At 42.6% G+C, this 22345-nt stretch overlaps 2 protein-coding genes across 6 annotated transcripts in view; one reads left to right on the top strand and one right to left on the bottom strand.

Annotated features, from left to right (window-relative positions):
- The window catches only part of LOC112045824 (leucine-rich repeat serine/threonine-protein kinase 1), a 90005-nt gene that overhangs the window by 52640 nt on the left and 15020 nt on the right, over positions 1-22345 (bottom strand). For 4 of the 5 annotated variants that reach the window (XM_052889748.1, XM_052889750.1, XM_052889751.1 and 1 more), the window contains exons 5-19: positions 21481-21646; positions 20426-20541; positions 15105-15252; positions 13485-13586; positions 11820-11987; positions 11258-11372; positions 9148-9311; positions 8545-8705; positions 7474-7620; positions 5673-5826; positions 4622-4795; positions 2697-2792; positions 1481-1578; positions 1017-1232; positions 355-445 (exon numbers count right to left, since the gene is read on the bottom strand). In XM_052889748.1, the coding sequence (XP_052745708.1) occupies positions 355-445; positions 1017-1232; positions 1481-1578; positions 2697-2792; positions 4622-4795; positions 5673-5826; positions 7474-7620; positions 8545-8705; positions 9148-9311; positions 11258-11372; positions 11820-11987; positions 13485-13586; positions 15105-15252; positions 20426-20541; positions 21481-21646 (2116 nt within the window). The remainder of the gene's footprint in view (positions 1-354; positions 446-1016; positions 1233-1480; positions 1579-2696; positions 2793-4621; positions 4796-5672; positions 5827-7473; positions 7621-8544; positions 8706-9147; positions 9312-11257; positions 11373-11819; positions 11988-13484; positions 13587-15104; positions 15253-20425; positions 20542-21480; positions 21647-22345) is intronic. The other variant, XM_052889749.1, reaches the window with a different exon arrangement.
- LOC112055983 (trichohyalin) overlaps positions 1-22345 on the top strand; it is a 489894-nt gene that overhangs the window by 462312 nt on the left and 5237 nt on the right. The window lies entirely within an intron of this gene.

The following is a 22345-nucleotide window of genomic DNA, read 5'->3' as shown; positions in this document are numbered from 1 at the left end:
TGATGCAGTCTAAGATGGAAGCGGGCTAACTTGTTAGGAGGAGGATGAAAATCCACACCCCTTTCGGTTTCTACACGGCATCGTACCGGAACGCTAAATCGCTTGGCGGTACGTCTTTGCCGGTAGAGTGGTAACTAGCCACGGCCGAAGCCTCCCACCAGCCAGACCTGGACAAATTAAGAAAATCTCAATCTGCCCAGCCGGGGATCGAACCCAGGACCTCCGTCTTGTAAATCCACCGCGCATACCACTGCGCCACAGAGGCCGTATGGAGGTAGTTTACAGTTAGAGACGTCCGCTACGAATGGATTTAGCGACAGGGCCGGATTAAAGAGTATCTGACATTGAACGAACCTGCGGTAGACTGGGCCAGCAGGTGATCTCGTTGTGGCTCAGGTCCAGCTGGCGGAGGCTGGTGGGGTATGACGTCACGAACGACATCGATCTGCGGACAATATCCATCAATCCACCATCGATGACTGAATAAAGCAGTATAGGTAAGCAAGTTCGTTGTGTCATCCTATGATATGCGGGCGACGGGGGGAAGGACTGGAAGTAAGGTGCATCAATCGTAGATTTTGCTGTCGCCACTACCCGCCTTGTCGTTACAATTTTTACGTTGGTTTCAACCCTACTTCCTACTAATATTATAAATGCGAAAGTTTGTATGGATGTTTGGATGTTTGTTACTCTATAACGGAAATAGATTTTACTCTGGATTAACACATAGGCTACTTATTAATCCAAAAAAAAAATCATGGTTTTCCGAGATTTGCGAAAACTGATTATGATGATATGAATGTTTGTTACTCTTTCACGCCTCGACTACTGAACCGAATTAGCTGAAATTAGGTATTAAGATATATTATAGCCTGGATTAACACATAGACAACTTTTTATTCCGGAAAAATCCATGGTTACCGAGGGGTTTGTGAAAAACTAAATTCCAAGCGGACGCATAAATACGAAATAAACATAGCTCCGCCTTTTTTGGAGTCAGTTAAAAAGAACATCACCTCAGATTGTTGTAAGCCATGTTGAGCCGAGTGAGTGCGGGCGCTCGACACGCCAGCGGCGCCGGCACGCACGAGAACTGGTTGTGCGCCAGGTTGAGCGACGACAGCGCGCCGCCCGCGCCCGCCTCCGCGCCCGCACCAGCGCCCGCGCCCGCTCGCACTGGCGACGACGCGCGCGCCCCGCGCCACGCGTGCGCGCGTCTCGCCTCCGACCAACTGACAATATAAATAGATAAATAATAAATTCTTAGCGAACGCTCTCTACTTCGTCCACCCTTCGTCGTTATCAACAAATATTCGGCTCACTGCTGAGCTCGAGTCTCCTCTCAGAATGAGAGGAGACTCGAGGAATTGGTCTGAGATTGTCTTACCCACTCCTAATAGACTTTTCCGACTAGTTGAGAATGAAGTAGGAATGTTGGTCATATTAAAAGAAATAGGTTAATAATGATATGATGACTTACACGGCGTTTCCCGCGCGGTTGCCCAGTGTGGGGACGTCGTCGCCATCGTCCGGTGATGACTCGCTGACTTCGATGGACGGACTCCTGGATGATGATTTCTGTAATAAAAAAAAAAATCAACAGACACGAAAATTTTACTTTAGTACACAGATTAATGAATAATATACAGATGTCTCAAACGGTGAAGGAAAACATCGTGAGGAAACCTGCATACCAGAGAATTATCTTAATTCTCTGCGTGTGTGAAGTCTGCCAATCCGCATTGGGCCAGCGTGGTGGACTATTGGCCTAACCACTCTCATTCCCAGAGGAGACTCGAGCACAGCAGTGAGCCGAATATTGGTTGATGACGGCGAGTGTTCATTTTTGAAATACAAACTATGAAAAAAGTTTGTATATGCGCATGTCAAGGAGACGTGTGACTTTTGTTTTTTTTTGTTTCAGTTTGTAACTCTCTGGTTACTCTGTGGATTTAGTGTTAATAGAATTGAGACGGCGTTGACGTTAAAAATGAATTGACACTCAATTGGGGATGATGACTAGGTTTGAATATATTGATTTTTATGATACATTCAGATAAATATGGTCAATGTTAACTAATTTATACATAAAAAGCAAAGATTGACTGAATATTTGCAATATAAATGAGATTATAAAATTTCAAAATCTATTAAAAATCTTTTATTGTAATTAGATGAAAATTCATACAGTTTTAGCTTCCTTACATTAAATGTGACATTTTTCAATGAATGAACTATAAACATAAACGCACAAATAACAAAGATATTAGTAATTTTGTTTGAACGCACATACAAATCTAACGATCATTACATTACCTACGACGTCATTACTTCATTTTGTATGGGGCGTTTTTCAGGGATCCGCAAATCTGATAATTTAAATCCCTGTAGCTCCGAAAGTAATGATCGCAGATACCCTGTTACTTTTACAAAATTGCTTTACTATTAGCGTACTCTTAATTTATATACAATTAAAAAAACTGTCATCATCCCTATTGGGATAAGATATAGGAGATGATGAGTATTATAAATCGTAGTTACAACGAACGTAGACATAGAGTAGTCATCATCATTATCAACCCATATTTGGCTCACTGCCGAGTTCGAGTCTCCTCAGAATGAGAGGGGTTAGGCCAATATTTTACCCCGCTGGTCCAATGAGAGTAGTATTAAGACGTAATTATCATTTAACTTACGGATTGATCAAACGCGAACGGCGGTGATGAAAGAGAGGGAGATGCGTTGGGTGATGACTCGCACGGTGATGAGGCTGACTGGCTATCACTCAAACCCTAAAACAAAAAATAGAATTTGTTATGCAAGGCAGCAAAGGAGATGGTCCATAATTGTATGAAGCCCTGGATCAGTCGTTGGACCCTAGCGGAAATAAAAGAAAATATATTTTTTAACTATTTTTGATTATACAAGTCTACGAATTTATTTAAATTTAATTCTTTCGAAATAATATTCCTCCAAATTATTATCTCCAAAGAAATGCAACACTATTAAGGGTAATAATGGCGGATTGATGACGTTTTCAATGCAGTAATCGATTTGACGTTTGCTGTCCATTGTCATGTCATTGTTGCTATAAGGGCGCCATCTTTATAAAACTCAAAAACTTAGGTTTTAATTATATTTATTTATTTTCAATTAGTTACATTTATTCACTTTACTAAAATTTTATTAAATTCCTTGTATTTTTTAAATTTTAATGATACGAGGCACAAGAGTGGACCTGAAATGGACCATCTCCTTTGTTTATTTGTGTAAAATCAACACAAATACTGACCAAGTAAAGATTAAACGTAAGGGGGTTATGAAAGAGCAATCAACAATATGCCTTTATTGAGAATTTGGACCTTTCACTTTGCTGGTAAGATGGCAATTTTTTCAAAAAACGGAAATTAATATTTTTTCCAGCTCAGTCCTTCTTTCACGCATCTCAGGTTCCATCTGCGAAGGGTCTGAAGAAATCGGGAACGTGCAAGGGTATTGAGAGAATAACTGAGTTGGCTAAAACAAAAATTTGGTAGCAGAGCGTGGTTTTGTAAAAACAGAGATATTTAAGAAATATTTAATTCTCATTTAGGACTGACAAATTCTAGCTATGATCACTGACCTCGTCTCGAGCATGAGATCCCTTAGCACTTGACCCTTGTTATATGTCTCGTACAATTTTACGGCTCACTAAATCTACCTCTAGACATAAATGCTAACCAATATATACTCTGATGAAAATTAATGCTGACCAATTTTGACGCGGGACATTAATGCTGACCAAGTCTTACCGTTATTGTAGTGCTGAATAACTTTCGTTTAGGACTAACGCTGACCAATTCTGACTAAAGACCGTCCTCGTCTCCAGTAGGCAGCTCTCGCAGGTGATTGTAGTGCTGAACAATTCTCATTTAGGACTTAAACGCTGACCGATTTGTTCGATAATTATTAATCTGTAGTTGTTTTACATTCTGCAATTGGTAATATTGAACCTACCGCCCGTCTCAACGGCTTGCTATTGGCAGGTTGTGCCAATGGAATCAACGCACGCGTCGTCACCGTCAACGTGTTAAAGAAATTACAATAATGAATGCGAGCCGGTCGTAACCTCAACCTATGCGTGTTAAAATTCTAGAACACAATTACCGCTGTTTTCCGCGAATATATAAACTTTGTACCACTCTGGGTGATGCTTTTGTACCGTGCTTAAAAAGGGATCCCTCCGTTAGTGAAACATTGCACGTTCCAGCCTTTTTTTCTGCCGATCAACCGGGTGAGTCAGTTATTGGTAATTGAAGATTTCACCACAACTATAGGTGTAGAACGCAATCCCTGAACCAGCCCCATATAATATAGATATTTTTGATATAAAACTTCATGTATTTATTGATATTATAAACAGCTGTGAATTTTAATTTTAATTTTATAGAAATATGCAATTTATGTGTTTGTATTGTATAGTGATTATATTGTAATTTGTTTATCTGTTATATTGTTATATTGTAAGTCTGTACTTTGTATGCGTTTTGGCATAGCTGTAAGCATACTAAGGATATATAATAAATAAATAAATAATAACGGTGTTTCGATATAACCAACACGTTTCTGACTATGCACTGACCTCATCCCCAGTGGGAAGTTCTCGCAGGTGGTTGAGAGCGGCGTTGAGGTCCCTCAGCACCGGCGCCTGCCACATCTGCGGCGGCAGCGCGCGTAGCTTGTTGTTTGACACGTCCAGACTCGTCAGCGCAGGAAGAGAGAACAACTCTGGTGGCAACTCCTCAAGACGATTGTCCTGGAATGGGCCCAGTTGTGTATTCAACACTTTATTGCACAAGTGTACAAAGGCTATACATTATGCCTTCAATCAATCAATCAATCAATCAATCGTTTTATATTTTGCCAGAAATATGACACATGTAATTTCAAAGATAGGTCGCACATATTAAATATTTTTAATGTTACCACATATCTGCGTGCAAAATATAAACGCAACCCGTCACGCATTTTCTAATTATTTTTCTTTTATTGCTTTTTGTACCTCCAAACTAGTATTAAAAGTAAACTAGTAACTACGTAACTAGTATTAAGCCATTAGTATTTTAATAGTTGTCTGTGACAATTTTATCGGGGTAATGTTAATAGGACTTTTGCGTTTATAATATCAGTGGAATGAGAAACACACTTTCGTCCGAAATTCCTCTGTGCCTGAAGACTAAAGTCTTCAAACAGTGCGTGTTGCCAGTGATGACCTATGGTTCCGAGACTATGGTCGCTGACTATGGGCCTCATTAGAAGGCTCAGAGTCACACAGCGGGCGATGGAACGAGCTATGTTAGGAGTATCTCTGCGTGATCGAATCAGAAATGAGGAGATCCGCAGAAGAACCAAAGTCACCGACATAGCTCAACGAGTTGCGAAGCTGAAGTGGCAATGGGCGGGGCTCATAGTTCGAAGAGTCAATGGACGTTGGGGTCCCAAAGTGCTGGAAGGGCGACCCCGCACTAGTAAGCGCAGTGTTGGCCGACCCCCCACCAGGTGGACTGACGACATCAAGCGAGTCGCAGGGATTCGCTGGATGCAGGCGGCTCAGTATCGTGATGTTTGGAAGTCCCTACAAAAGGCCTATGTCCTGCAGTGGACTCCATCAACTGATATGATGAGAAACCCACCTGTAGATAAAGCTCTTGAAGCACCGGCGCAGTATAAACTTCTGTGTTTCTCTTGTGTTTCTTGCTCTTACTCCTCCTGTTCTCTGCTTCCTCCTCGAAAGGGTCCTCCGCCGTGGGCAGACGTTCTAACTTGTTCTGTGCTGCGTTCAGATATCTGACACAAATATGCAGACAATAAACCATTTCGTTAGTTTAGTGATCACACTAATATTATAAAGGCGAAAGTTTGTGTGTAAGTGTGTAAGTATGTTTGTTCCTCTTTTACGCTGCGGCTACTGAAGCGGGTTGGCTGAAATTTGGAATGGAAATAGATTTTACTCTAGAATAACACATAGGCTACTTTTCATCGCGGAATCCATGGTTCCCGCGGGATTTGCGAAAAACTGAATTCCACGCGGACGAAGTCGCGGGCGTCCGCTTGTTTTGAAATATAGCCGAGTAAGGTATCAGCAAAGGGGGATTTAAATTGTAAAATACATTAGTTTATAATCTCACTCGTGATATTATAATCTACCGTCATATTGTGAACTGAAAATACTGAAACCAATTTAACGTGTTATTTTTCGGTATATTATAACATGTGAAGTGAAACCGTTGAATTGCAATCTTAAAACGTCAACTGTCCGAACTTGCCCCTGATTGGTTGGCATTACAGTAGACCGTTTTGTGTTTATAGAGTTAGGAATTAAACACATATGTCAGTCAAATAAAATACTTCAAGAATTGTGACGTCACATATTTATTTATTATTTATTATACCCAAAGACTGACCTAAGTGTCATGAATTGTCTAACCTAACCTAACCTTACTTTAGATTTGACTGAATTATACTTATAATTAACAATTACAACATTTTACTAATGGAAGAACAGTGTTTAAAATAAAGTGTTTAAAAAATTAGGGAACGCACTGGCCACCCCTCCGATTTTCTTTCTTTTCCTTTTTTCTTTAATTTGTCCATTGTAATTTTTTATTATTTTTCTTATGCCCGCTGTAATATTTTTGTAACTCTATGGTAAATTTATCCTGATTGACAATTTAACGGTTTTACTTCCGATAGTTTATATACCGAAAAATAACACGTTAAATTGTAATCACTATTTTCAGTACACAATATGATGGCAGATTATACTATCACGAGTGAGATTATAAACTAACGTATTTTACAGTGTAAGGGTGACATTAACAGTCGCATTGCATGGTACCTCACTACCGTCAGTCGGTCAGCACACTCCCATTTATAATGCGGGTGTGATAACTTTTTAACTGACTACCAAAAAGAGGAGGTTCTATGTTCAGCTGTATGCATCACATTAATTATTTGGATTTACACATTTAAGTATACTTATATTAAATAAGCATGTACTTGTATATTGTATACTTAATAGTAACTTTTAGTAATAAGGCAATTGTTTCATTTTTATGTGTATTTTTCTTAAATAAAGATTATTATTTTATTATGCACGTTTTATGTATGTCCAGCGACATTTTTGATCACTATTTCGTTTCAGAATTACTTTTAAATATACGATAATTTCTAAAACATTTTGACACACCAAAAAAAAACCTCCAACTTATGTTGTGAAATGGTTTAATGTATTGCACATATGATAACATATTTGAAACTAACTTATTCTTTTAAGAATGGTCTTTATAATTATTCTAGCAAACCATAAGATAGACACCGTTGGTACTATTTCTTCTGAAGGCTATGTAAAGGGTAATTTTGTTCTAAATTCAATACTTGTGATGAACACTGTACTTATTTGGATCTAACTTATCCTGACACCGACAGACTGACCTCAGACTCAGCATAGAGAACAGCTCCCTCGGCAGCAGCCTCAGCTCGTTGTTGGCGATCTCCAGCCTGGTCAGCGCCAGCGCCGCGCTGGACGCCGCCGACACGCGCGGGTTGACACGCAAAGCTGCCGCGCGGATCCAACTCATCCTGACACCGATAAATAGAGCTCAGTAATTAAAATAATTAAAAAAAAAACAGCGCGCCATAGACTGAAGTACAACTTTATTCAAAAATAAAAACTAAGCGCCATCTATGAGCCTCAGGCATAACTACATCGCAACAGTTGAAGTGTACAAAAAGGGATTGTTTCAAAGTTCTCTAACAACGCCATCTATTGGTAGTTTAAAATAACAAACTGTTTCTTTCTTTTATTTCTTTCTTTCAATATACCTGTAGATGGCAGCACGCACTGCCTGATTACATTTTTAGTAACGCATTCACTAGTTCACTCCGCAAATCAAGCATACGTTAGAGAATTATACTTTAATAGTATTGTTGATGTTGTTGATGTGCTGTGATCTCAGACCAATAAAATTAATAAAAGGAACTGTCTCGCTAAAAGTTACCCCTCTGTCAAATATCAAGAATCAACGATATAACGCGTTTATAAAAACTGTTTCTACAGAATCGAAGTAAGCAAGTTGGTCGTGTAAAGAGATCACTAAAATGCCGGTTTTTATAGTTAAATGGCATGAAAACGGTCAACAACTTGTAGCTACTAAAAGATAAAATTACATTTCACTTACAAGTAATAAATGAATGAAAAATACGTAAAAATAATCGATTCTTCAGCCGTAACATCAAAACATCGATCAAGTAATCGAATACTGTGTAACAAGTCGGTAATGTGTTATTTAGTCTGTGTAAAAATTACACGTGTGTCTATAACGAATTAAATGTATAGTAGTGTGTATTATAAGGACACAGAATATATTTATAGGCGTTAAATATTTTCCTTATGTTAGTTTACCTCGTCCCCTTTAAAAAACGACAGACAATTTTGTTTGTGAATTTGGGTGCGATACAGGTCCTTCTATAATTGGTCTGAGGCTGTGATGGGTCGGGACTCACTTGATCTGCGCGAGCTGGCAGCGCAGCTCTCGCCAGTTAACCATGACGGCGGTGGTCGGGCAGCGCGCGCTGTACGACAGCGCGGGGTCGGCGTCGCGCGCGCTCAGCACCGCCGCCGACACCACCGACTTGTTGATCTTGTAATCGGGGTCCGGATACGCCTGGCAGACCAACATTGCAACTACACATCCGGCTCGAAGGACCATAAATTTCAACGTAAAGTTGTTATCGACTTGCGGTACAGACGGCTTTAGTGTGCTCGTGGCGTTCGAGCCGTCCACATCACTTGTTGTGTAATTCTTTATGGGTTACTTGGGATAGGCGGGGAGAGTGACTTGAGTGGAAAAGGGGATTGTTTGTTAACAGTCAAACGCGCCTTTAGCCCTACACACAACGTTCACAAGTGCGTGACTTCACTCAAGGTCATTCTCTGCCATTCTAGGGTCTTATATTGGTTAAGTTGTTCTGACAAATGTTGTGAATCATAACCTTTGTTAGACATTAGTTTTCTTATTTTTGTAATCACCTCTGAGTCTGCTAAAAAAGCAAACACCCTTCCAGTAATCGTAATTCCTGTGCACTGGCACAGTATACAGGTGTTACCTTGGTTGCCAGCAGAGCAGCCATCAGCTCCGCGAGCCCATGGCGCGCGCACTCTCTCAGCGCCCGTCCGCCGGGGTCGCTCGCGCAGGCCGCCAACAGGATCTCCACCACTTGCACGTTCTTGGCTCGCGCGGCAATCGCCAGCGCCGTCCAGGGACCATCACCTGGTACCGCGAAATTAATCAATCAAAATAAACTAGATATAATCGAATCACTAGAAAAAATTGACTTTATTTTATACCAGCTGACGCCCGTGTTCTCGTGAAATTTAGTTTTTCATAAATCCCCAGGGTACCATGGATTATTCCGGATGGATTTTTCAAAATTCAGATGATTCCGTTCTATGGTCCCGGCGTAAAACAAGCATTCATACCAACAAAATCATCAGTTTTTTGCAAATCTCGGAAAACCATGGATTTTTTCGGGACAAAGAGTATGAGCCTATGTGTTAATCCAGAGTAAAATCTATTAAAAATTCAGCCCAATCGGTTCAGTAGTTGCGGCGTTAAAGGGTTACAAACATCCAAACATACAAACTTTCGCGTTTATAATATTAGTAGGATAGTTAGATAGGAAGGAGGATAGGATTACAATATTAGTAGGAAGTAAGATTACGATATTTAATTGTATAATATGTTAATTCAATACAGCGCGTGAACGCACTTATGCTATTGTACCTGTATTATATTGTACATTATACTGAAGTTAGTTGGTGTATAATCGACCATTCGACGCGATGTGCCGATAGATGGCAGTGTAAGTAACTTTGTATCGCGATATCGAGTGGTTCGTACAAAAGGTATATATTGTGAAGGTTTTTGCAATAAATAAGATTCGCATTGGAGCGGCCGAGTGCCTTTGTTGTTTTATTTCTCTCCGGTGCGGATCCCGAAATTTGTTCAGTTGGCATTAAACTAGAGGTGAGTCGTACTCGCTAAAACGCGTACTGAGTATTACGAGTACGAGTAAGCCGGGAGACGCGCTCCAAAGACTAGCTCCACGAGTATTTTGAAGTACGAGCCATTAGGACCTATAGAATAGATACGTACTCCTAAATACACAGTGGCCAGCGATTTTACATCATATTATCTGATACTAAGCGTACATTAATTTCAACCGAGTTCTACACAGTCATTTGGACTAGTGGTGTGTACGCAAGGTACGATAAACTAAGAATCCTGAGTTCGATCCCGGGTAACAGAAAATCATTTTTGTCTTTTTATTTTGTTTTTCTCAATTGGTTTCTTCAACTATTTTTGGTTCTTGTAATCCACAAAAAAAAAAATATTTCAGTCATTAATTTCAATATTTCAATTTAATTTTATTATTTAGTTATTTCTTTTAATATTACCTCATTATACTGTCGGGTTACATTAACTTGTTACTTTAGCGGATAAATAATCATACTAAAACAATAAATGATCACATTATGTTTTTAAAATAAGGATTAAAATCAGGGACTCACTCACGCATGCTTCAGTACGATGATTGGAGTATTAAGTGTATACTGCGTTAAAAATTCGATCTTATGTTTGATAAGGTAAAGACAATTTTTCGTCGGCAATGGGACGTCACTCACACATTCTTAAACGAACGCGTCCGGGAACGCGTCTCGCGATGTTTTGTCTGTTGGAGTATGAAGTGTTTATTGCGTTGAAAAACCGGTCTTATGTCTAGACAACAAAGTCTATTTTCTTTCGGCATTGATAGAAGTCTCTCACTCACACATTACTAATCGAACGCGTCTCTGAACACGTCCCCGCATTGGTTGGACCGTTAGAGTATTTGCGAGTATTGGACTCGCACTCTGTTGACGTCTTGCGCTCCTCGGTACTCGGTACTTCTAAATACGCTTAATACGTGTATAAGTCCCTTCTCCGTACTCGTACGCCATACGTCTTCCAACAAACCTAGTGTTAAGACCTGCTCCAGTATATACGCCTCACCTCTACATTAAACGTCTAAACAAGCGACACGTATTTTATTCCAAAAGAACAGTACCAGCAAAAGTGAACCGTAAGACCGTAACAGTATAGTATGCGCCTGTACAAAGGTCAAATGGTCAAATGGTCCTTCGAGCCGTATAATGTATTGTGTGTGTGATGCTCACGGTCATCGCCGTAGCTGGCGCGCGCGGGGGAGGGGGACGCGGACGCGCGGCTGCGGGACACGGACGCGCTGCGCGAGCGGCGCCGCACCTCGCGACTGCTCTCCCCGCCCGCCTCCTGGAATATCAATCAGTTATTATTTAGTTATTTAGTTAGTTATTAATTAGCCTCCGCCGTGGCGCAGTGGTATGCGCGGTGGATTTACAAGACGGAGGTCCTGGGTTCGATCCCCGGCTGGGCAGACTGAGATTTTCTTAATTTGTCCAGGTCTGGCTGGTGGGAGGCTTCGGCCGTAGCTACTTACCACCCTACCGGGAAAAGACGTACCGCCAAGCGATTTAGCGTTCCGGTACCGATGCTGCGTAGAAACCGAAAGGGGTGTGGATTTTCATCCTCCTCCTAACAAGTTAGCCCGCTTCCATCTTAGACTGCATCATCGCTTACCATCAGGTGAGATTGTAGTCAAGAGCTAACTTGTCTGCTATTAATGTTGTTTTCTGAATAGACCCTCAAAACCCTAATGTCCGGACGCAGCTGTCCGCACCGTCTCCTGCACGAGCTCACCTGGTGCGGCGGCGCGGCGGTCGCGTCCGCCCTGGCCCCCGCGTCCAGCAGCCTGCGCAGCACGCGCACGTGGTTGAGCCGCGCGGCGCACGCCACGCAGCTGTCCGCGCCGCGCGCCGCCTCCAGGCGCACCGCTCGCACGCGACGCACCGTCGGCTCCGATGCACTCTGCGGGATACACGACAAAAAATAAAATTTAAAAACTATAACCCGACTACGTAAAAAGGGGTCTAAAAGAACGAAACAAGAAAATATTTCAGATTGAAATAGATAAATGCATAGGAACAAAAATGGTCATGGTAGAGCCGTGGTCGCATTATATACCTCACACTCGGACCAATTATTGTATAGGACCTGCCTCGTTAGACGTTACTTTTCTGTCAAAGTATATGATCAACGATCTAATGCGATTATAAAAACTCTCTCTATAGTATCGATGTTAAATAGTTGTAATCGTGTTCGTCGGTTAAAGAGCTCTTTAAAAATATCTTTTTGTGTAATTGAATGTTGTAAAAAACGGGCACAAACTTCTAATTTAGTATAAGATATATACCACATTTAAGCTCGTTTTCTTCCGAAAATGACAGACAATTTTGTTTGTGACTATGAGTGCGATACAGGTCCTTCTATAATTGGTCTGAGACCTCACATGTACGAGTACCTATGTTTAAAATAGAAGTGTTCCTGGCATGATTACATTAGACCGTATACAGTCGGTGCGACCACGGCTCTACTATGAACATTTTTGTTCCTATATCGTTACTCTTCCTTTTGGCTTCGTCGTAGTCGGGTAATAAAGGACATTTTAATTATCCCAATCGGTTCGGAGTCGAGAAACGGAGAAATATTAACCAATAGGATTGCACAAAATCTCCGCTCCTCTTAAGTGGACAGGGACTTGCGAGCTATTTTTATAAACGGAGCGAGGAAATTTCTCCAGTGAAGTTTCTTCTTCAGACACAGTACGCAACTCCGCTCCGCATTAGTCAGTTTCTCCGCTACGCTCCTTCGCTCTGCTTTGGCAGGCAACCTAATCTCTGGATCAACTGAACCGATTTTGAAAATTCTTTGACCGCTATAGAAAGCTATGTTAGTTGTGTGTTATAGATTATATTCTGCCCCCGCATTCTCACGGGAACTAAACGGGTAAAACTAAATCACTAAATCGGGTATCACACTATTTGTGTATTTCAGATAGCACAGTTGCCTTATGACGTTCATAATACCCACTAATATCGTGAATCGCGGCAAACTTTCAACAGTGAAACGAACTGTCACCGTATGCGGTGACGGTAAAAGCGATAGTTTGTGTGTATGTTTGCGCTGCGGCGATTTGGCTGAAATTTGAAATGGAAATAGATTTTACTCTAGATTAACACATGGGCTACTTTTCATTCCGGAAAAAACCATGGTTCCCGCGGGATTTGTAAAAAACTGAATTCCAGGCGGACGAAGTCGAAGAAGGGCTACCGCTAGTAATATTATAAAGGCGAAAGTTTGTGTGTAGGTTTGTTCCTCTTTTACGCTGCGGCTACTGAAGCGATTTGGCTGAAATTTGAAATGAAAATAGATTCTACTCTAGATTAACACATAGGCTACTTTTTATCTCGAAAAAATCCATGGTTCCCGCGGGATTTGGGAAATTAAAGTACAAATAAAACTCACCGGTTTGCTTCCAGTCAGTTTGCTGACGATTGCATGTATGCCGAGCGAGATGCCGGCGCGCTGCGGACTGACCACCGCCGGGGGCTGTTCCTCGCTCTCAGTCTAACAGAACAATAATAAGATAGAAGTCTCTAGAATATAGAACCGTGATAGCCCAGTGCATATGACCTTCGATTCGGAGGGCCTTTCGTCAAAAATCATGATAATTCTACTTTAATAATGAAATCATTACTTTATTGAAAAAAGCTCTGACTATTTAGACTATGGACCTGTTTCCCAAATTTACCAACAAAAAAGTCTGTCGTTTTTTGAGGGGGACGAGGTAAACTCACACATCGAAAATATTTAACACCATTAAATATATTCTGTGTCCATACACTACACACAACAATAAATTTGAATCACAATACACACATGCGTAATTTTTACACAGACTAACAAACACATCGCGTAGACTATCCACAGAATATATACATAGAATATTCGATTACTTGACCGATTTTTTGATGTTCGTCAAATGAATCGATTCTTTTTAAACAACTTTTTTATTATAAAATTTGTTAAATTTAAGGTAAAAATACTTACATATGAAATGTTACTCCATTTTTTACTAAACTACAAGTTTTTGGCCATTATTTATGCCATTCAACTATACAAATCGGTATTTTTAGGGAGCTCTTTACACGACGAAAACGATTACAACAATGAAACATCAATTCTATAGCAACAGATTAAACGCATTAGATCATTCATTTTTGATCTTTGCCAGAGGGGTAACGGTTAGCGAGGCAGGTCCTGTTATTAATGGTCGAAGGGAAAAAGTTAGCTACAATGTTTTACGACATTTTTAATTAATCTATAATATGTCCTTAACAGGGACAAATAAAGATAGTTGACCATACAGTTTTACGACATGTTTTATACACACATACATAAGTTGAGTCGCTCAACTGATCAATGCGTTTACATGATGCATGATACGAGTACATTATTGGGTGATAACACTCATAAGTTGATACACTCACCTGGTAAACAGGCACGGTGTGAGACAGTAGAGCGTCTACAACGGCGGCGTTGCGGAGCGTGTCCGTGTCTAAGCATGAGACATTATTGAGTGATAGCACTCATAAGTTGATACACTCACCTGGTAAACAGGCACGGTGTGAGACAGCAGAGCGTCTACGACGGCAGCGTTGCGGAGCGTGTCCGTGTCTAAGCATGAGACATTATTGAGTGATAGCACTCATAAGTTGATACACTCACCTGGTAAACAGGCACGGTGTGAGACAGCAGAGCGTCTACGACGGCAGCGTTGCGGAGCGTGTCCGTGTCTAAGCATGAGACATTATTGAGTGATAACACTCATAAGTTGATACACTCACCTGGTAAACAGGCACGGTGTGAGACAGTAGAGCGTCTACAACGGCGGCGTTGCGGAGCGTGTCCGTGTCTACGCATGAGACATTATTCAGTGATAGCACTCATAAGTTGATACACTCACCTGATAAACAGGCACGGTGTGAGACAGTAGAACGTCTACAACGGCGGCGTTGCGGAGCGTGTCCGTGTCTACGCATGAGACATTATTGAGTGATAGCACTCATAAGTTGATACACTCACCTGGTAAACAGGCACGGTGTGAGACAGTAGAGCGTCTACAACGGCGGCGTTGCCGAGCGTGCAAGCGACGTACAGAGCGGTCTGACCGCTCGCGTCGCGCGCGTTCACGTCAAACGCGAAACGGTACTGCCATTTGCCGGTCACGTCCCTGTTATAATATACTAGCTGGTTACCGTTCCCGTACCAATACGAGGATACTATATTGGTACGGGAAACTACTGCGTGTAGCCTATAGCCTTCCTCGATAAATGGGCTATCTAACTCTGAAAGAATTTTTCAAATCGGACCAGTATTTCCTCAGATAAGCGCGTTTAAGCAGACAAACAAACAAACTCTTCAGCTTTATAATATTAGTATAGATTACGGTCTTATTTATAAACATGGATTAGTATTTAAACTTGTGTGTTGCGAAGTAATAAACAACACAACAACAACAAACAATGCGTGTTACCAGTGATGACCTACGGATCCAGGACTTGGTCGCTAACTATGAATCTTATTAGAAGGCTCAAAGTCACTCAGCGGGCGATGGAGCGAGCTGTGCTTGGAGTTTCTCTGCGTGATCGAATCAGTAATGAGGAGATCCGCAGACGAACCAAGAAGAGTCCTGAAGCTGAAGTGGCAATGGGAGGCACAGTTGCTGGTCGTTGGGGTCCCAAGGTGCTGGAATGGAGACTCCACACCAGAAAGCGCAGTGTTGGTCGTCTCTCGAGTCGAGACGGTCGAGTAGGTAGACCGAGGACATCAAGCGGGTTGCAAGAGACTCCTGGATGCTGGCGACTCGAGACTGTTGTTTGGAAGTCCATGCAAGAGGTCTATGCCCAGCAGTGGACGTTCGTCGTCATCAACCCATATTCGGCTCACTGCTGAGCTCGAGTCTCCTCTCAGAAATAGAGGGATAAGGCCAATAGTCTACCACGCTGGCCCAATGCGGATTGGCAGACTTCACACACGCAGAGAATTAGAGATAATTCTCTGGTATGCAGGTTTCCTCACGATGTTTTCCTTCACCGATTGAGACACGTGATATTTAATTTCTTAAAATGCACACAACTGAAAAGTTGGAGGTGCATGCCCCGAACCGGATTCGAACCCACACCCTCCGGAATCGGAGGCAGAGGTCTTATCCACTGGGCTATCACAGCTCAACATTTATCGGTTCGGACGTTTATCGGTTGATAATGATGATAATGATGATGATAATGACAATCATCATCATCATCATCATCATATCAGCCGATGGACGTCCACTGCAGGACATAGGCCTTTTGTAGGGACTTCCAAACATCACGATACTGAGCCGCCTGCATCCAGCGAATCCCTGCGACTCGCTTGATGTCGTCAGTCCACCTGGTGGGGGGTCGGCCAACACTGCGCTTACTAGTGCGGGGTCGCCATTCCAGCACTTTGGGACCCCAACGTCCATCGGCTCTTCGAACTATGTGCCCCGCCCATTGCCACTTCAGCTTCGCAACTCGTTGAGCTATGTCGGTGACTTTGGTTCTTCTGCGGATCTCCTCATTTCTGATTCGATCACGCAGAGATACTCCTAACATAGCTCGTTCCATCGCCCTCTGTGTGACTCTAAGCCTTCTTATGAGGCCCATAGTTAGCGACCAAGTCTCGGAACCATAGGTCATCACTGGCAACACGCACTGTTCGAAGACTTTTGTCTTCAGGCACTGAGGAATTTCGGACGAAAAGATGTCGCGAAGCTTCCCGAATGCAGCCCAGCCGAGTTGGATTCGACGGTTCACCTCTTTCTCGAAATTGGACCTACCTAACTGGATCATATGTCCTAGGTATATGTATTCGTCTACAATTTCGAGTGCAGCGTTCTCAACTATAACTGGGTGGAGCGATACATGAGCATTACACATTATTTTTGTTTTGCCCATGTTCATTTTCAGGCCCACCTGTTGAGAAACGCTGCTGAGGTCATTGAGCATGGTACTAAGGTCATCCAGAGTCTGTGCCATGATGACTACATCATCCGCGAACCGCAGTTGAGTGATGTACTCGCCATTGATGTTGATGCCAAGTCCGCTCCAGTCCAGAAGCTTAAAGACGTCTTCCAGTGCGGCGGTAAATAGCTTCGGAGAGATCACATCTCCCTGACGCACTCCTCGCTGCAACTGGATTGGCCTCGTAGTCTGATCCTGAATACGGACTGACATAGTGGCGTTTTCGTACAAGCACTTCAACGCTTGGATATACCTGTAATCAATTCGGCATCTCTGCAATGACCTTAGCACAGCCCAGGTTTCCACCGAATCGAAGGCTTTCTCATAGTCCACAAACGCTAAGCAAAGTGGCTGGTTATACTCGTGAGTCTTCTGTATAACCTGCCGCAGCGTATGGATGTGGTCTATGGTACTAAAGCCTTTTCGGAAACCGGCTTGTTCGGGAGGCTGGAAGTCGTCAAACCTATTAGCGAGACGATTCGTAATGACTCTCGAGAACAATTTGTAAACATGGCTTAGCAGCGAGATGGGTCTGTAATTCTTCAGCAAGGTGTTGTCACCTTTTTTGAAGAACAGAACCACCACGCTCCTATGCCACGCCTCAGGCGTCGTGCCCTCGTGAATGACGGAATTGAACAATCGCTGAAGGACTTTAAGTATCGGTTTTCCACCCGCTTTCAGGAGTTCTGCTGTGATTCCGTCCTCACCTGGCGCCTTATTGTTCTTCAGGTGTTTGAGAGCCACACTAATCTCGTATAGGCTGACGTCCGGGATATCTTCGGTATAGTGTCGGGTCAACTTGGCTCTGGGGTCTTTAGCCAAATTGGCAACAGGCTGCTGAGTAGTCGTGTATAGCTGTCCATAGAACTTCTCGACCTCACTTAATAACTCGGGCTTGGAAGAAATTAGATTACCGTGTTCGGTCTTCAAACGCGTCAGCTGCCTCTGTCCAATAGACAGATCTCTGGCGAAAACTTTCGAGCCTCGATTATTTTCAATCGCATTTTTAATACGCTCGGTATTGAAATTTCGCAAGTCGCTGGTTTGCGACTTAGAGATCTGTCTACTGATTTGTCGGTATTTTGACGCATCTGCTGAAGACTGTAATCTCATTTCTTGCCTCTCTTCCATGAGTTTAAGTGTTTGGTCCGAGAACTTTTTGGTTCTTTTCGCACGGTGGGTCTTATAGAACTTAGACCCAACGGAATGGACAGTTTCCACGAACCTGTTGTTCAGATCGTCCACAGTTTCGCAATTTGCTAGGCAATCAAAGCGGTTCTGCAGTTCTAGTTGAAAGGACTCGGGGTTTTGAATATGGGCACGAGTAGGTCGGAGCGTAGACTTCACCAGTCGATACCGTTCCAGCTGAATGTTGATATTCAACGTGCCTCTAACCATTCGGTGATCGCTACCGGTTTTCACCCTATGGATCACAGAAACATCGTTGAATATTTGCCGTCTGGTAGACAAGATGAAGTCGATCTCGTTTTTCGTGGAACCATCGGGGCTCATCCAGGTCCATTTCCTGTGTGGTGGCTTCTTGAAGAAGGAGTTCATCATAAAGAGGCCCTCCTTCTCCATGAAGTCAGCCAACATTTGGCCCCTATCGTTCCGTTGCCCATATCCAAATCGTCCCACTTTCAACTCTGAACCGCTACGTTCGCCCAGCTTTGCGTTAAAATCCCCCATCACAACATTGTAATAAGAGTTTGAGGCATGTATGGCTTTAGAAATATCCTCATACAATACCTCTACCTCCTCGTCGGGATGTGTCGAGGTCGGTGCGTAAACCTGTATAACCTTCAACGAATACCGTTTGGTAATTCGGAGGACCAGGAACGCTACCCTGCTCGACACACTCTCGACTTTTACAACATTGTTCACGAGGGACTTGTGAACGATAAATCCGACACCACCCTGGGACTGTTGGTCGCCCTCCCGGTAGTAGAGCATGTTGCCGGATTCAAGGATTATCGAGCCCTCCCCCTCTCTTCGGACTTCAGACAATCCTATGATATCCCAGTGCAACTTGCTCATAACTTCTTCCAGCTCGATGACCTTTTCGTCGGACCTCAAAGTGCGTGCGTTGTATGTTGCCAGGTCTAGTCGTCGGGGTTGGCAGCGGAATCTCTGCCGGAGATTCTTAACACCCCTTGCCCCGCCGTTACCATAACCGCTGCCAGAGCCAGGAATAGCGGGGCTGCCGGGGACTAGGGGCTGTGTTTTGTTTTTGCCGTCCATACAAAGTTTTGCCCAGTACTGACCACGCTGGGCATGCGGGTTGGTCAGCGCAGTGCTAGATTACTCGCGCCGGTGTCGCTGCTGCCCGACACCGGCCTGAGGCATTTCGTAATCTAGCCTGTGGGAATGGATATACCGCCATTCGTCGGTCGCCAGAGCCTCGTCGGTCCATCTGCAGGGTGCACCACGAGCAGGTGAGGTTGGCAGTTGGGGAGACTGACTGGTACTAGCCTCCCCCTTACACCCCATAAGTACAATAAAGTGATGAAAAAACATCAAAGGACATGTCCCAAAATGGGCCTTTATTATTTATAATTTTTAAGCAGGTCGATAATTTTTTTTTACAAATAGATGATACAAATTGCTGTTGAGAAACTAATTTTCAGAATTTTTGGCACCCGCATTAATTAGATAAATATTTTTTTTTTGTTTCTACAAATTAAACATAGACAATACAGTAAAAGTGTTCGGAATAGCCAATAAAAATGAGTGGAATTGAATTCATATTCGGTGTAAGCTGTCAATGTCAAGTAATATTGCCAAATGTCATTATGACACAAGTTAAAAAAAACATTAAATCGTAGACAAACAAACAAAACAATTCCTTAAACTGCTTTTACCATTAACAAACGTGACTACGTGAAGATCACTGACAATAATCTGTCTGGGTGTGAGTTACGAGCAATATTGCCATGATATAAAGTCTTAATTATTGTTGCCAGCTAATGAAAAAGTTTTATTTATTTATTTATTTAAACCTTTACAATCTAAATTACATAATATTTATTACATGCTTTACAGTTAAATTTCATCCCACTGCTGGGCAAAGGCCTCCCCCTTCCTCTTCCATTGTGTCCTTTCCATTGCTGATCGGGTCAATGAAAAAGTTACATTTTATATAATTAATTTGAAAAATGCGGGTTCCAAAATTTTTTTTATTGCAGGTTTTAAACGCTATATTTTAACTTATTTTAAGATAAAAAATAATTTGTTCTGACACTCGGAATAAAGGCCCAGCCTCCATACAAAATTGGGACATGTTCTTTAATTTAATTATTTCAAATATATTTATAGTTTATTAAGGAAATATTATAGAATAAGTCTATAATTTCTTACGTGTAGACACTGAGTATGTGCTCGGGGTACGGATAGTCTAGGAGCAAGGTGACCAGCGCCGGGTGGCCTCCGATGCACGCCGCGTGCAGTGGCAGCCATTTCTCCACTGTCTCTTGCTGTAAAACGAAAGAGATCATCATTATCACCCTATTTTAACGACCCTGTACAGAACCAGACTCCGACAGACTTTTCTACGGTTCCAATGGGGATGATGACTAGGTTTGAATATATTAATTTTTATGATACATTCGGGTAAATAAGGTCAATGTTAACTAATTTATACATAAAAAGCAAAGATTGTCTGGTGCAAAATAAACAAGATAATAAAATTTCAAAATCTATTAAATTTTTTTTATTGTAATTAGATGAAAATTCATACAGTTTTAGCTTCCTTACATTAAATGTGACATTTTTCAAAAAACTATAAACATAAACGCACAAATAACAAAGATATTAGTAATTTTGTTTGAACGCCCATACAAACCTAACGATCAGCGAGCCAACGACGTCACTAAATCGTGCCATTTTGTATGGAACGTTTTTCAGGGATCCGCGGCAGCGCCGCAAATCTGACCCTTTAAATCCCTGTAGCTCCGAAAGTAATGATCGCAGATACCCTGTTACTTTTACAAAATTGCTTTACTTTAAGTATACTCTTAATATATATACAACTAGCGGACCCGGTCAAGCTTCGTTTTGACATAAGTGCACTTATTCTCTACCCCTACCCTACCCTAGCCCTACCCTACCCCTACCCTACCCCTACGCTACCCCTACCCTACCCCTACCCTACCCCTACCGCTTGACTCTTAAACATTTGTATGGGAAATAGAAAAGGGCAGTTTTTAGGGTTTTCCCGGAAAATATTTGATTTTTTCTCACCTTTTAAACCTTCCCTATACCTCCACGAACATTTCAAGACCAAGGTAAGATAAATCCGTTAAGCCGTTCTCGAGTTTTAGCGAGACTAACGAACAGCAATTCATTTTTATATGTATAGATTTAAAAAACTGTCATCATCCCTATTCGCCGTTTCTGGACTGAGCCTCAGTTACCTGCACCGCCTCAGGGAAGCGCTCGAGCAGCAGCCGCGCGATGTCGGCGTGACCGTGGTAGCACGCTATGTACAGCGGGCCGTAGCGCGTGACGGGGTGCGCGCGCCCGTCCGCGCCCGCCGCCACCAGCGCCGCCACCGCCGCGCGCGCGCCCAACTCCGACGCGCTGCGAGTTCACACTCTCTTAGACTACAATTCTTACACAAAACATTACATATTGAGTCAATAAGAACAATCTATGTGGCTACAACCCATCACCTCCCATGGCCCTTTCAACCTCTCGGTAATTTGGGCCGAATCGAGGGAGGGCGAACCCGGTACGTGCGTGTTCCCGGGACGCCTTCTTGACTCCCTACAAGTTATTTTCTCTTTTCGCTCCTTGCTCACTCTCCCCCTTCTGGGGCTGGACGACACACGACGTTGAGATCCGCTTTCCCGCTTTTCCCGTAATCTATGTGGCTAAGTATTAGGTAAGGTGAGGGGCCTCGTTGCATTAATACGGCAGATACGGCAGTAGCTACGCCCCTGCTGAAATGGCAATAGGCAGGCCACATGTTTTGAAGAGCCGATGGATGGGTCCAAAGAGGGTATTTGATGATTTAAGCTCAGTTTTTTGTTAGACAGCGTGAACACCGTCACGCTGCCAGTCGCGTTAGTGATTTTGTGCAATAATGTTTTGTGGTGTAATTATTGATCATAAATTGTTTAATGTGGGCATCTGACAGGGAAAGTCAGTGTTAATGCATGCTGAAAGGTACCTTCAAACCTACACTCAAGGTCACAAGTCCTGTGACCTGCTCGACGTGTTTCCTCTACCACAAGATGATGATACAATCAATGTCGCTGCTACCTGTCATATACTAGC

The sequence above is a fragment of the Bicyclus anynana genome, chromosome 26 (genome assembly GCF_947172395.1).
Source record: "Bicyclus anynana chromosome 26, ilBicAnyn1.1, whole genome shotgun sequence".
NCBI classification, from domain to species: domain Eukaryota; kingdom Metazoa; phylum Arthropoda; class Insecta; order Lepidoptera; family Nymphalidae; genus Bicyclus; species Bicyclus anynana.
This window is presented reverse-complemented; position numbering and strand designations above follow the sequence as displayed.